At 35.9% G+C, this 13,764-nt stretch overlaps 1 protein-coding gene across 14 annotated transcripts in view; it reads right to left on the reverse strand.

Annotated features, from left to right (window-relative positions):
- atp2b2 (ATPase plasma membrane Ca2+ transporting 2) overlaps positions 1–13,764 on the reverse strand; it is a 352,745-nt gene that overhangs the window by 146,126 nt on the left and 192,855 nt on the right. For 8 of the 14 annotated variants that reach the window (XR_010002645.1, XR_010002644.1, XM_062970002.1 and 5 more), the window contains exons 6-8: positions 10,147–10,269; positions 7,991–8,023; positions 5,545–5,640 (exon numbers count right to left, since the gene is read on the reverse strand). Coding sequence is in view for 12 of the 14 variants with exons in the window: in XM_062970002.1 (XP_062826072.1) it covers positions 5,545–5,640; positions 7,991–8,023; positions 10,147–10,269 (252 nt within the window). In the remaining 2 variants the exon portion in view is untranslated. The remainder of the gene's footprint in view (positions 1–5,544; positions 5,641–7,990; positions 8,024–10,146; positions 10,270–13,764) is intronic. The other 6 variants (XM_008105196.3, XM_003217665.4, XM_003217663.4 and 3 more) reach the window with 4 other exon arrangements.

The following is a 13,764-nucleotide window of genomic DNA, read 5'->3' on the forward strand; positions in this document are numbered from 1 at the left end:
TGTCTTTCGGGCTGTGTGGCCATGTTCCAGAAGCATTCTCTCCTGACGTTTCGCCCACATCTATGGCAGGCATCCTCAGAGGTTGTGAGGTATGGTCCATACCTCACAACCTCTGAGGATGCCTGCCATAGATGTGGGCGAAACGTCAGGAGAGAATGCTTCTGGAACATGGCCACACAGCCCGAAAGACATACAACAACCCTGTGATCCCGGCCATGAAAGCCTTCGACAACACGATTTCTACTAGATTACCTAAATCTATAAGGTCTCTGATTACCAAGATTATCAATGACTAAATTAAATACATAAACATTGGATTCTGATTTTAAAATGCAAAGGAACATAATTGCAATTAAAATCCTTAACAATGCCATACAAATAAAACAGTAATAATAATCAATCCAGTCTGGCTATTTCCCACAAAATAATATACATACAGAATCTCCACCTATTCAAGTAATCATTCCATATTATTTCAACAGAGGAAACAGCTATAAATGCAAATGTTTTTCAGATACATACCTTCTTCCTCCATTGAAATGAATGTGTTATCATTCAACATGCATAAAGCTCTAAGCGTATAGTTAAGCTTTGGGATCAGAAAAACAAATATGTACTCATTTATTCTGCATTTTTGAGACTGGCACTTTTTAAATAGGTATAAATGTTTCAAGCAATTACAATAAGTGTAGCAATCTGTACAAAAGATCATTCATTTCTGATCTGTTATCACAAAACTATTTTCCAGTATTAACCTCTGAGAAGATAAACTTTCTAAAACACAAGGTCTACTTGTAATAAAATGTATTTTATGTAAATAGCTTTTAAAAATGATTATTTTAAATTATTCATTAAATTTTATCTGTATGTTCAATATTTTTCTTTAGAACTCTAGTGAACATGTGTCAAGGTAACAAGTTTTTATGAGAAATTTAAAGGGGAGAAATGAAATAAGGGAATAAAGACTATAAGGACTCCCAGTTCTGCAGGAAAAGGTGGGTCACCATAATCTAATAACTAGTCTATGATTCTGTAGAAACAGTAATGGTAGTCATGTTATCACAATGAAATCTGATACAACTTGTCAGCATGTAACAGAAACAAATCAGGACCTTTGGGGTGGAGGAGAGCATGTATACCTTTTTAAATGTCATTATGATTTGGGTTAGTTTCAATCATATCTCTATTTTAAAGCAAAGCTCCCGTTCAACCTGAAGCTAGATAAGCATGGATTGACTCTATGCAGGGTTTTCTTATGCTGAGATTTATAACTGTAACTAGCAACATAATTCATGATGTGAGTTTCTCTTAGTCTTGCATAGGACAGAGAGATGCTTGTTTCCTTCCATGCTTACTTAGCAGAGGTAAAGTGGTAGTAAAAATAGTTTCAGTTATTATCAATCTACAGGAAACGATGAGCAGATATTGTGCACCATAAGCAGTTGTTTATATGAGGTGTAAATGAAATGCACATTTTTGCTTATACATAAAATGAATGCATCATCATATAAACAGACAGTTTCAATGAAATATTGTTCTGTGTTAAGTTACAAATTGATCCAGGATAAAACTGTCTTCTGAAAGCAGCACAGAAAGCCAGCACGCTTCCATTCGTTTTTTGCAAACTGATACAATATCTGTGATGGATTCATAATACCAGCAATTGAAGCATAAATCAGATGTCTTTTCAAGCTAATCCACTTCAACCTAGAATAAACCTGATTATCCAGGTTTATTCCAGTTTTAAAAGATATCTGCAAAGGTCTGGATATCTACTGAAAAATCTGGACTTTTGCAGGTATGGAGAGAGTGAGGACTGTCTCCAGGGATTGCAAATGGAGCAGGCAGTTTCCATAGCCATTCCATCTCCCCAGACTTTGGCAGCCTCCCCTTCCTGCCTCCTGTTTAGCCCTTAAAAACAAAACAAAACAAGCCTCCATAGAAGCCACAGTCCTGCCTTACCTTCCTGGGGAATAGAAAATGAAACTAAAGAGATCCAAAGTTCTTTAGTTTCATTTTTTAGATGGGCTGGAGGGTTGGGAAAGAATATGAACTAATGAATAAAAGAATATTAAATTTTGGTTTGAATGTTTCTGGTAATGTATAGATGGCATTTGAATCCAACAAATTTATCTATGATGTATAAGGGGGACAATAAATCTATGTTGGAAATGTGAAGTACATCAAGGTACATTTTACTAAATGTGGTGAACCTGTGATATTGCTAAGAAATATTGGGCACTGATGTAAGCATGCAAAATATATTTGAAACCAAAATAGATCTTGAACAGGAATTACTTTTACTGGGATTGATCAATGAACAAATTAGTCTTGAAACCAACGCACTATAGGGTCTTAAGAGTGGGAATAAATGGAAAAATACAAACTTGCCAGTAAAAGAAAATTGGGTATTCAAGATGTTTGAGATAGCAGATGCATAGATCTAACTGGATAAAAGAGAAATTCATTGGACAACTTTATTAAGGACTGGGAGTCCTTAACTTTAGCAAAGAAGGAAAATATGGAAACACATGGCTTTTGTGGATTAAACTATACTTTTTTTTACTTATTAGGTAGAAATTAGGATGATTTAGTAGACAGTAGTGAGAAGATGACTATTCCTTAGGTAGATATGTTTGGCTGGAGGGTACAAAGTCAATTTTAAATGTTGTTTTCTCTGTAAGGTGAAGGGCGTAAAGAGTCATACGGATGTTTGGCAACAAATAGAGAGTGATTTTATTCAGTAGTATTAATTAAGTGCATGTTTAGATTTGTTTGTTGTATTTCTATTTAAATTTTTTAAAAGCTTCAAGTCTAAACAAAGCTACAGTTTATCTCCTACTGATTTATCTAGATTGACCTGGGATTTTAATTCAGGGTAGGTACTCTCCAATTTTGTGTGGGAGCAGGACGTGTTGTGTTTTTGGTGGAGCCTTGTATTCCAAGGCTACAGTTCAGAATTCCTGTACTTGATGGACAACCTTCCCCGACTGCTCATTTTGTGCCAATTTATTAATTTTGCAGGAAGTTTGTGGTGGCAACTACTTTTGCACCTCAGAACCACTAAAATGGTGAGTTTTTCTGGGAGCATTTTGTTCTCCTGGGCTGATCTTTCTTTTCATTTCAAAGCACTCTACTTGGTAATGTTTTGCCATGGGTGAAGAAATTGTCTTTCTCTTTGCAGTATTAATGGGATTAACCAAGAACCAAAAGGACTCAGTTGATTTGTTCCTATGTTATAGGCATAAAAAAAGCATAAAGGGGAATAAAGGCCTTTCATTTTCTCTCCCACCCCTTCCCAGCTTCCACCACTTTCCTTCCACTACTAAAATTAAATAGTTCACTGTGCAGCCTTCATAAGACAGCTGCCAATCTTCCTCCCACCTTCCCATCAATCTCTCTTCTCTCTCTCTCTTCTTGCTTCTGGGACCGTCTTCACAGTTAACTATTAAACTGTCATTTTAAAATACTTTCACAGTTCCCTGAGGAGCGAATGTGAACTGTGATAATATTAAGAGTGTGATCTTGCAAATTTCTAAAGACTTTGATTCCAATACGATTCACAAGCAAATGGGACTTGGGTGTATCCAGAGCCAGAAAAAAGATTATATGAATTCCTATTCACCAGAATCCAAAGAAGTGTGAAACTGCCTATAATATATTTAGACTCATTTTCCTCACATAGCACTCCTTGCCTCATGATAAATGGACTTCAGAAGTGATGACAGCTTCAAAAAAAAGCATAGTTTTAATATGATTTAGCAATCCTCTGTTCAATTCAAAAAATGCATTGGTCTGGTAAAATTTAAATGAGCAGCACAGCACACACTTAAGTACAATTGCTGATCCTGTTTTAAACTGAATCCGTTTTGGTCAGTACAGATTCAAAAGCCATATTCTAGTTAGGACTAGCAAATAGAAATAAGCTGAAAATAACAATCTAAGTCCTGGTCTCAGTTTATTCCTCCTGTGAAGTTCAAGCCTCTTTATCCTTGTGCTCTTTTTGTGTCTTTAGAAACCTTGCGCTCTCAAAGATCATGGCTAAAATGAGAGTTCAATACATTTCCTGGCCCCAGGATCTTGCAAGAATAGACTGAATATGTGATTTATTTCCTTCTAGCCTAAGAGCACTTGTACAGGGCACTCTTATATGACCAAATTGCATCCAAAGGATACAAAAGTAAGCATTGCAGACAGGGAAAGCAGTGTTGCTACAGGGGAGCAAAAAAAAAAAAAGAAGAAGAAGAAGAAGAAGAAGAAGAATTAAACCACCCAATTATACTTTCTTTCAGTCCACAAATTTGTAGCATTGCATTAATGTCATGTGAGCATTTAGGCAACCAAAGAAAAGGAATAGGCACAGTTACCAAGGAAAATGTAAGTATCCTAGGTGTGAAACGTCTTCAATATCTCACTCCATGCAATGCTAGAAATTTGGGGACTGAAATTTTGTTGAAATGCAAAATTACTATGTGGGGCAATTCTGAAATACCTATACTCCAGAATAAGGGAATATCTTGAGTATAAAATATCTCTAGGATTCTCTAAGATTTCAGAAAATACAGTCTACTTCTTTTTTTAAAAAATCAAGGAATGCAAAACATACATTACTATGAATCACATGAACACACATTGTATAATATTTATGTCTTTGTTTTTATTAATGGGAAAATAAATAATACGGTAGATGCTAAAAACACGCACACATACACACACAAATATTGTAATAGTTAAGAAAGGTAAGTATTCTTTCCAAAATTAAAATTGAAATTCATCCACTCATACTTGCTATTAATTTATCTTTTTAATGAAGCAGTTTAACATATGGACATGCTAAGAAATGAAGTCAAGAAGCTAGCCAAAACCACATTTGAAGACTCAGAACTGAAGTTATACATGTAAAAGAAAAACAACATATGAAACCATATCCAAGCACATGCACAGGAGCACATAGCAATGTTTGGTTCTCTAGTATCATCACCTAAATGCTTAGCTTGTGCTGAGTCAAAAGTTTGTGGGAAGCACAATAAAGCACTACAATGCTACTGGTTGTGTTCAAGCCAGATTCCTGACCCCAGCAGGATTGTTTTCCCAAAACTACATTGAGATTATGAATACTTATGAGAGTGCCACATTGAATAAACAGGACAAAAAACATAATCCACAATCATGCTCTCTTTTCAAATATGTATTTTTTTAAAAACACAGGAAGACCAGTTTGACACTGAAAACCTTGTGGGAGGGGAAAACAAGTTTGAGATTTATTTGTAAGTTGTTTGAAATCATTTGGGTCAGCAATAAACGGTTCCTTAATTCCTACTTTTTCTCACCCCATCGTTGCTTCAGTGAGAAACAAAAGATTTGGCTGGCTAGTACAAAAAATGGGATTTGTGGCATCTCTTATAAGCTGCAGTACAATAGGAGCTCTCACATGGTAATCACATGCACATACAACATCTGTGCAGTTCAGAAGAGAAAGAGGGAAGCTTATATAGTTAGGAGAGAAATCCGTCAAATAAAACAAGCTAGGTGTTCTTAACGTACCATTGACTAAGCTGGTATTTGCATTATCAGTGGCATTTGCACCTGCTGCCCCATCTGTAGTTGAAGGAGGATGGAAGGAGGTATGGGAAGAATCTACTGAGCAATAATGAATAAAAGAAAAAAAAGAGTAAATCATAATAATATGAACAAATTCACATGACAGAAACAAGAACATTTATGGACTAATGTGGCTTCATTTTTCTTTCTTCTCCAAAACAGATTTGTTTTAAAGTATGCAACATAATGTTTTTAAAAAAAGAATGTTACAAAAGTGGGGAACAAAAACTCATATGTGGAATATTACAAAAAATAATGTGAAAGACATTTAACAGAGTTAACACAGTTGGTGAAAACTGACTTTACATAGTATTTCAGTTTCTTCCTTTCCACTTGCCTTCTTTCTTTTTAAAATGATTTTAAATGAAACTTACGGGAAAAATGTTTAAATACCTGCATTTAAATTACTGCATCTAGAATGAATCCACTTTATACATGCATCTAAAAGGTACCCTATTTAAAATGCTCAATTCCTTAAAAACAAAACACTAAAGCACATATTTCACAGTGTAGTCCTTTACATGCCTAATCAGAACCAAGCTCTACTGAGTTCAGTGGGACTTATTCCCAAGAAGGCATCTACCATGATATGTGTAACAGTGATTTAGGGAAACCCAACAGTACATCAATTAGCTATGTCTGACACTCTCTCTATAGAGTCAGTTCAAGTTTGATCAAATACGTTTATTCTCAGTACTCTTGTTCTTCTTTCCTTTAGTATTAGATGGAGATAGAAAAATAAAATAAAATCACAGTTCTAAGATGTCAAAAGTATGCTTTATAAAGAAGGGATAGGTCAGGCAAGATGTTCCTTCACAGCAGAAGAAAGCGGAGGTTTCATAAAGATTTTGTATAGATTGAAATGTTGAAGAGCCAGAGCTGAGTGAACAATCCGCAGTGAATGTCTGATCTGAAATAGCTTTGTTTGTTTCTTTGAGTTTTTAAAATTAACTTTTGAACCTTCAAACACATTTGGTTTTGAAAGGTATACATATTTCAGGGGAAAAAACTGATTTTGGTTACTTTTTAGTGACACACAAATCATGTCAAGAATCGGCATCTGGTCCAAGTGAGTTAGCAATGTGATTTGCTATTATAGTGGGTAGCAATGCAATAGTGAGCAACATTTAGCATCTCCTCAACCTACAAAATGGGATCTCCTTTCCTCAGATAATAGGTAATGTCTGGAATTTGCTGCTACTCATGGACATTGGGTTCAACATCTTTTAAAAGAACTAGGAACTTCAAAAGAACTTTGGGTACATCTACATTGACTATGTACTGTGGAATGAGCCTGGATCAGCTTTATGGCAGCCAAATGAAGCTGATCCAGGGTAAAGCAAGGCAAGGGCACCTTAACATGGCCTTGTCCTGTGTTAATCAGAATGGGGGAGTATCCGAATTCTAGCCCACTATGCAAAGTCCCTCCAACTTTGGGCTCATCTGAGAAGTTGGGCTAGGTCCTCTGCAGAAACAGATGCAACTGTTCTAACTGCCATCCTGTGTTTCTTGTGCTCAGGCAGCTAAGGGACACAGGATGACACTCACCGTCCTCTCCCATCCTCCATGTCCCAGTGGTCTCTGGCTGCAATGTGGGACCTACCTGTTGGCCATTGCCTGTCGTGATGTTGGATGGTGCAAGGCGGTGATTGAGGAAGAGAGGGGAGAGGAGAGGGCATTTCCTCCTCTCCCTCTTCCTTGCCTCCTCATCACCCTGTCTGATGACATTGCAGGCAATAAGAGACTGGGAGGACTGATGTCATAACCATTGACCACTGGAGAATGGGAGGGACATTAATGGTTGCTCTCCAATGGCACTGAACTAGGTTTAGCATTGCTGGATAGCAGGAACCCCTCCCAACTTTGCAGTGGTCAGGGGAGCGCCTATCCAACCTCCCTTGGGGCTGATCCAGCATACACTATGCTGGATCAGCCTTGGCATAAACGTTCAGTGTAGATCCACTCCTATTCATTGAGGAGGAATACCTACTAATTGCAGTGTCTGTTGTTATTCCCTGTGCCTGTCCAGCACCCACTCACCAAAGGCCTGACTGGATCCTCTTAAAGTTTGAGTCTTTAAGCTGGGCTGGTTAGAACATTAAGTGTTCAATAAAAGTTAGATTAATGAGTGTAGTCTCTGCTTTGTACCCACAGTTTAAATGGATAAAGAATTTGCAAAGATGTAATCAGAGAACAACTGTATAAAAGGAAGGAGAATGTAGTCCAAATTGAAATCCCCATTTCAATTACAACCAAATAGCAAATATAAGTTTTCTTGACCATTCACTCAGATCTTTCTCTGCTTGATTTGTAGCACCATTTGCAGGACAGCCCCTTTATCAAAAAAAAGCCCATATTCTCCTTTGAGATGGAAGGTTTCTTACTCTACCTGAAACGGGATGTCCATCTTCCTGTTTCACACCTGCATGATGATTTTTACAGAATGTTAATGAGGAAGAAAGGCATATGCTATAGAAAACTGAAATGCAAATACATGTGATTGGTAGGCTTTCAAAAGCTTCAAGCATACATACAATTAATGTATGATGTTTGTGCTTAAAAAATAGGGAGCTAGTTTAAGGAGCACTGTTGCTGTAGACCACAGCTTTTTTCAAAGGGGTTCATGCTGGAACCATGCCCAAGCCCTGTTTAAACAAATAGTGAGAAGACAGGAACAGTGCTTGGAGGATTGCAACTCCATGCAGCCTGAGGCTTGCTTGAATGATTGGAGAATGAATTTTGAAAGCATTTCATTAGATGTTTTAGTGGATGTATAATGAAAGATATGTGACAAACATGAATCTTTCCCCACACCTATCCCTTAGTTGGCAATGTAAATTAGTGGGTAGTCTTTTAAAAAAAAGATTAGAAAAAAAGACAATGCCGGATAAAAAAGAACTGCACACTATTTCAAGAAAAAAACCATTGATAATTAGACTAGATGTTTTCACTTAAAGAAAAAATATATACATTTATATAGTGATACACAAGGCAAAAAGAGGTAGTGTGGGCTTTTATTTTAAATGTTGACTCTTTAAAATGTGTTAAGTATTGATTGATTGATTGATTTATCTATTGTGTTTGTATGATGCCTTTCTTCCAAGATGGGACCCAAGGCAGCTTCCAAATAATTAAAAATATTCACAATAGAATTTTTAAAAGTTGAATTTTTTTTTAAAACAACCTTAAAAGTCCTTGGTTACCTGTGTTCCACTTATCACATTAATATAACATATAGCAAGACATAATTTACTTAGAGAAAATGGACACAACAATCTGAATACACCCAGGATGGAATACAAAATCACACAAGTGGAAGTGGATTTGCTCAATGAGAACTTCTCCTCCTTCTCCCCCTTGCCCTACCAAATTCTAATCACAATAAATGCCATCTTAACTGGATTTCAGACTGTGATATCAGCATAGGGACACTAGAATTATGGAACAGATTGGTAAAAATCTGAGAAAGTATAATTTTATGTTTTTTATTTTAACAAAAGATTTGATGACTATGTTAATGTTGTACGATTCGATAAAACAAAATTTATCAATTGTACAACATTAGCATAGTGCAGCTGCTGAAGTGAAAAGCTATGAACAATAAAAACAACAAAAATACTTCAAGATAAACCTATGATTAATTTCCATATACCCCTGTAGTCTTAGCAGTTACTCCTGGTTTTAGGGTTCACAAAAGTTGAAATGATAAAAATAGCTGCCTCTCTCTGGAAACATGGCAGTAATATCTGCATCACTTTCCACAAAACATAAACAGCATTTCCAGGGGTAGTCTATTAAGGGAAGCTCCTAGGTAGTCTGCCTCCAGGTATTCTATTAGATCCAAATATTCTGCTTCATTGATTAAGCTGCCTTCCTCTCATGGCTGAAATCATTTTATTTGAGTGCGCCTACTGTTCCCAGTGTGTCTACACAGTTGAATAAATTCCCCTTAACTCTCAAACTATTCATCAGAGTTCAGATAGGTGGCTTGGAACCATTTAATTACAAAAATTAATCAGTGTTATTTGCATATTGTATAAAGTAGAAGGAGACATCCATGTTATAGAAGTAGAAATAAAATAAATCTAAATATATTTATACAGGGGACAATTTTATGCAAATATATTTAATAGTTAAAATTAAGAGTTTATGTTCATTTCTTGACAATTTAATTAAGTCAGGAATGTACTAGAACAATAACATATTCAATTTATACTAGAACAATGAATTTATTATGCAAATTTTTAATTTGTTATGAATTTTGAATATATGAACATTTGAATTTTTTATTAAAGTATAAATACACAATTATGTTCAGCTGAAGTGTATACAATACAGCTGATTTAGAACCACTTTCTTACCTTTCACTTCTTTAACTTGACAAGGTTTACATCTCTCAAAAGATCAGATACACTTCTAACCCATGGAAGTTATTAAGGTCTTCAGAAGCCAGGACTCATAATCAGGTGTGACTACATCAGTATAAATTCAAGTAAACACAGACATCTCTTAGGAAACAGCTAAAAGATAGGATGACATGTGTACCTTTTTTATCTTTCTTTTCCTCTTCTTCACCAGCACCTAGCAGGGTAAATATGATGCCTGTCTGAGAGTTAACTCCTACTGCCGTGACAACCATTCTTCCAGAACCCTCCATGACATGGGTACCTAAAAATATTTGTAAAGGTAGATGTGAATACATTGTCTTCTATAAGACCATACTTTTGAACAATGTTCAGTGCAATGGTGCAGGGCATTCTTCTATGCAAGCCCAGCTCATTTCTACTTAGAAAGTGCCTGAAAAAATATGCAGAACACATAGCAGAGTACACATTTTGCACCTAGATTATATGCAGTCATGGGAAGGACTTCGACTTGTGCAGGAACACCTGAATTTCATCATTTTTTTCATATCTTCTTGACCCCACCCCCCAGTGATTTTGAGAGTTGTGGTCCTCCCTGTAATAGAACAGACTATTCTGGAATAAAAGATTGTAACAGTAAATAATTAAAATAAGGCACTCTCACTAGACATAACTCCACATTTTTTTCAAATTTTAAAATTCAATAACGTCCATATTTAGACCCATGCATTTCTTTAATATTATATTTTTGCAATCTCAACCAATAAGGGATCTTACAGAAAGTAAGAAAGATGCACCATAAGAAATCAAACCTGGTTCAAGTAACATCATTCTGAAGAGCAGACAAAGCAGCATTTATTTATTTTAAAAACATTTGGCTCCGCTTCTCTACAAAACTGAAGAAAGACAGGAATAAACCAAATTTAAATATAATTAAGACAATTAATGCAAGGCATCACACATATATAGAAAGGTTGCTCATTGCCTTTCTTCCAGCTTGGTATCTAGGATGGTTCACAAAAAGGCTAAAATATGAAACGTTAAAATGTGATAGTAAAATCGCATGGAAGGCAAATTGATGTTGTGTGCCTTCAACTTATTTCTGATTTATGGTTTAAAGGGAACTTATCATGGAGTTCCCTTTGCCAAGATTTATTCAAATGAATTTGCCTTTGAATCGCTCTGAACTTGAGAAAATGGGATTTGCCCAAAGTCACCCTGTGGGTTTCCATGGCCAAGTGCACGTTATAAATAAAACTGCTGATATTATAATAACATTCTTGAAATCTATGATGCAGGCATAAACGGAATACTATTTACTGTGCTGATCAGATGTCAAAAAGGGTATTTTATTGTTGGAAAAGGTGCCTAAAGAAGGAGCAAAATATCTAGAGGATAGAGCAAATTTACAGATATAAGATCTGAAAACACTGAAGATTTCTGACTAGATCAAAAGTGAATAAAAAGACACACAACAAATGTATATAAATGTATGCATTATATGGAGATGGTTTATCCTTTGTTCTTTGTATTTACCTCCCATAATCCTAGAGCCTGGCACCGGCCGTTGAAATTAAATAGTGGGATCTCAATATCAAAGAAAATCATAATTAAAAGTACAGAATTCTATACCATCAGATGTAACGAGGACAATCCCATTAAAAATGCTTGTCTAGTACCAATGGCAGCATGCCTTTATATTATCAGCTGTTGGAAAACACCAGCAGAAAGATGTTATTGTAGCCACATCCTATGAATGGGCTTCCCATAGCATCTGGTTGTCCTTTAACAAAGCCATGTCATGTCAAGAATGCCAAAAATAAAATGCTGGACATTAAAAAAGCTTTAGTCCAATCCTGAACAGTTGTTATTTATTTATTTATGTATTTAATTTATATACCATTCTTCTCCCTTTGATCATATTGAGTGATTCTGATGCACACTCACTTGTAAGTAATCCCTTCTGAAGTTTCTTTTTGAAAAACCAAGGAAAGCAAAAAAAAAAAAAACCAAAGAAGGAAACACATGGGTTGGTTCCAGGTACATACAGTATGACCCCTGTATCCATGTGACCAGTATCTGTAGTTTCATTTATCCACATCTGACAAAATATATAATTTCTAGTCATTTTAAAGGTCTTCATAACTCTGTGGTACTCTCAGGCCAGAAGTCCTTCATTTCAATAGGGTTCTCTTTTATCCACAGTTTTGCATATCCCCATGGATACGGGGGTAGTACTGGATGTATGGATGGAAGGTGTACTGATGGCTGTTCTCTCTGATTTCATTTGATCTTCAAAGACAGTTCAGTCTTTAACACTTCCAAGTGCCATAGCCTACCTAATTCAGCAGAATTTTGTGATCCTGTTTTAAATCAGGGCCATAAGGAAAGGTCACAGGCCGCAAAATCAGGTTTACCAATCTCTATAGGCATAGATTTAATAAGATCTAACTATTTGGATTGTCTTGCCTGTGGACTGTAATATTGTTGCATTCCCCCGCCTTCTTATTTTAATTAATGATAAGAGCAAGCAATATTAGGCCTCTATACGGAACTCTTTTCTCAAAAGATATTGAGATGTTTTCTGATATTATCTCCTGCCTTTAAGCATCCGTACGTAATTTCAGATATAGTATAGTATTTAAACAATACTAAAGTGGAACATACATTTTTAATGCATTCATTAATATTGCATTGTGCCTATGACGACAATTTCTTTTACTTCTGTTGCTTGCAAAGCAACTTCATTGCACCAAGACGTGTGAAACAGAGGGATAGCTCACATAAAACACTAAAAGCCTAAGGTAAATTGTGTTTCCAACTGGAATTTCTGGAGGGGATGTGCAAAAAACCCTAGAAGATTTGCACTTCATCGCCACCTTTAAACATATATAAATTGTCTTCTTTGTTTCACTGGAGGATACGACCAAATACCTTCCCTTGCATTTCTAAATATGTGTGATGTTTGTGCATTTTCATGAAATATGAATTGGACTATGCTCACTGTGACATGCCACCTAACCTTTTGCAACCTCTTCAGAAGGGTTTCTTTTACTATTTATTAGTAATGTCATAAATGTGTATTCCATTTTATAAATGAAACCAAGCAGTTTAAATAAGACTAGGAGGTTTTTGGGAGAGCCAGTGTAATGTAGTAGTTTGAGTGATTTGAATGTTGGACTATGACTATGAAAATCACTCAGCCATAGAAACCTACTAGGTGACCTTGGGCAAGTCACACTCCCTCAGACTCAAAGGAAAGCAAAAGCAACCCCCCACCCAACAAATCCAAGTCAAAAGCAGCATTTTGAATTGTACCCAAAATCCAAATGGAATGTGTCCGAGGCATGTACCTCTATGTCTAGAATGAGTATCATTGGTCAAATATATTAACATTTAAATAATGATGATGGTTCGTATTACTTTGTTGGTTTGATGGGATACTTTGAAAAACAGGGAGTGTTTGCCATTTGTAGCAATTTTATTAATAGCAACAGTTAAAAGTAATAATCACTCACACAAATGCTCTAAAAAGATTGGTATTATGGAAATATTTTAGAATTAATTTCTTATTATTGTTTAGTGTTGCATCCCTTTGAGCCGTTTCTAATTTATGGTAATTGTAAGATGACCTTGTATAGGCAACATTTGTTTAGAGGAGGTTTGCATTGTCTTCTTCTGAAGCTGAGAGGGTGGGACTTGACCAAGGTCACCAAGTGGGTTTCCATGTGCGGATTTAAGACTTTATTTCCTAGAGTCTTAATCCAACACTCAGACTACTACACCAGGCTGGATGTCA

The sequence above is a fragment of the Anolis carolinensis genome, chromosome 2 (assembly GCF_035594765.1).
Source record: "Anolis carolinensis isolate JA03-04 chromosome 2, rAnoCar3.1.pri, whole genome shotgun sequence".
NCBI lineage: Eukaryota > Metazoa > Chordata > Lepidosauria > Squamata > Dactyloidae > Anolis > Anolis carolinensis.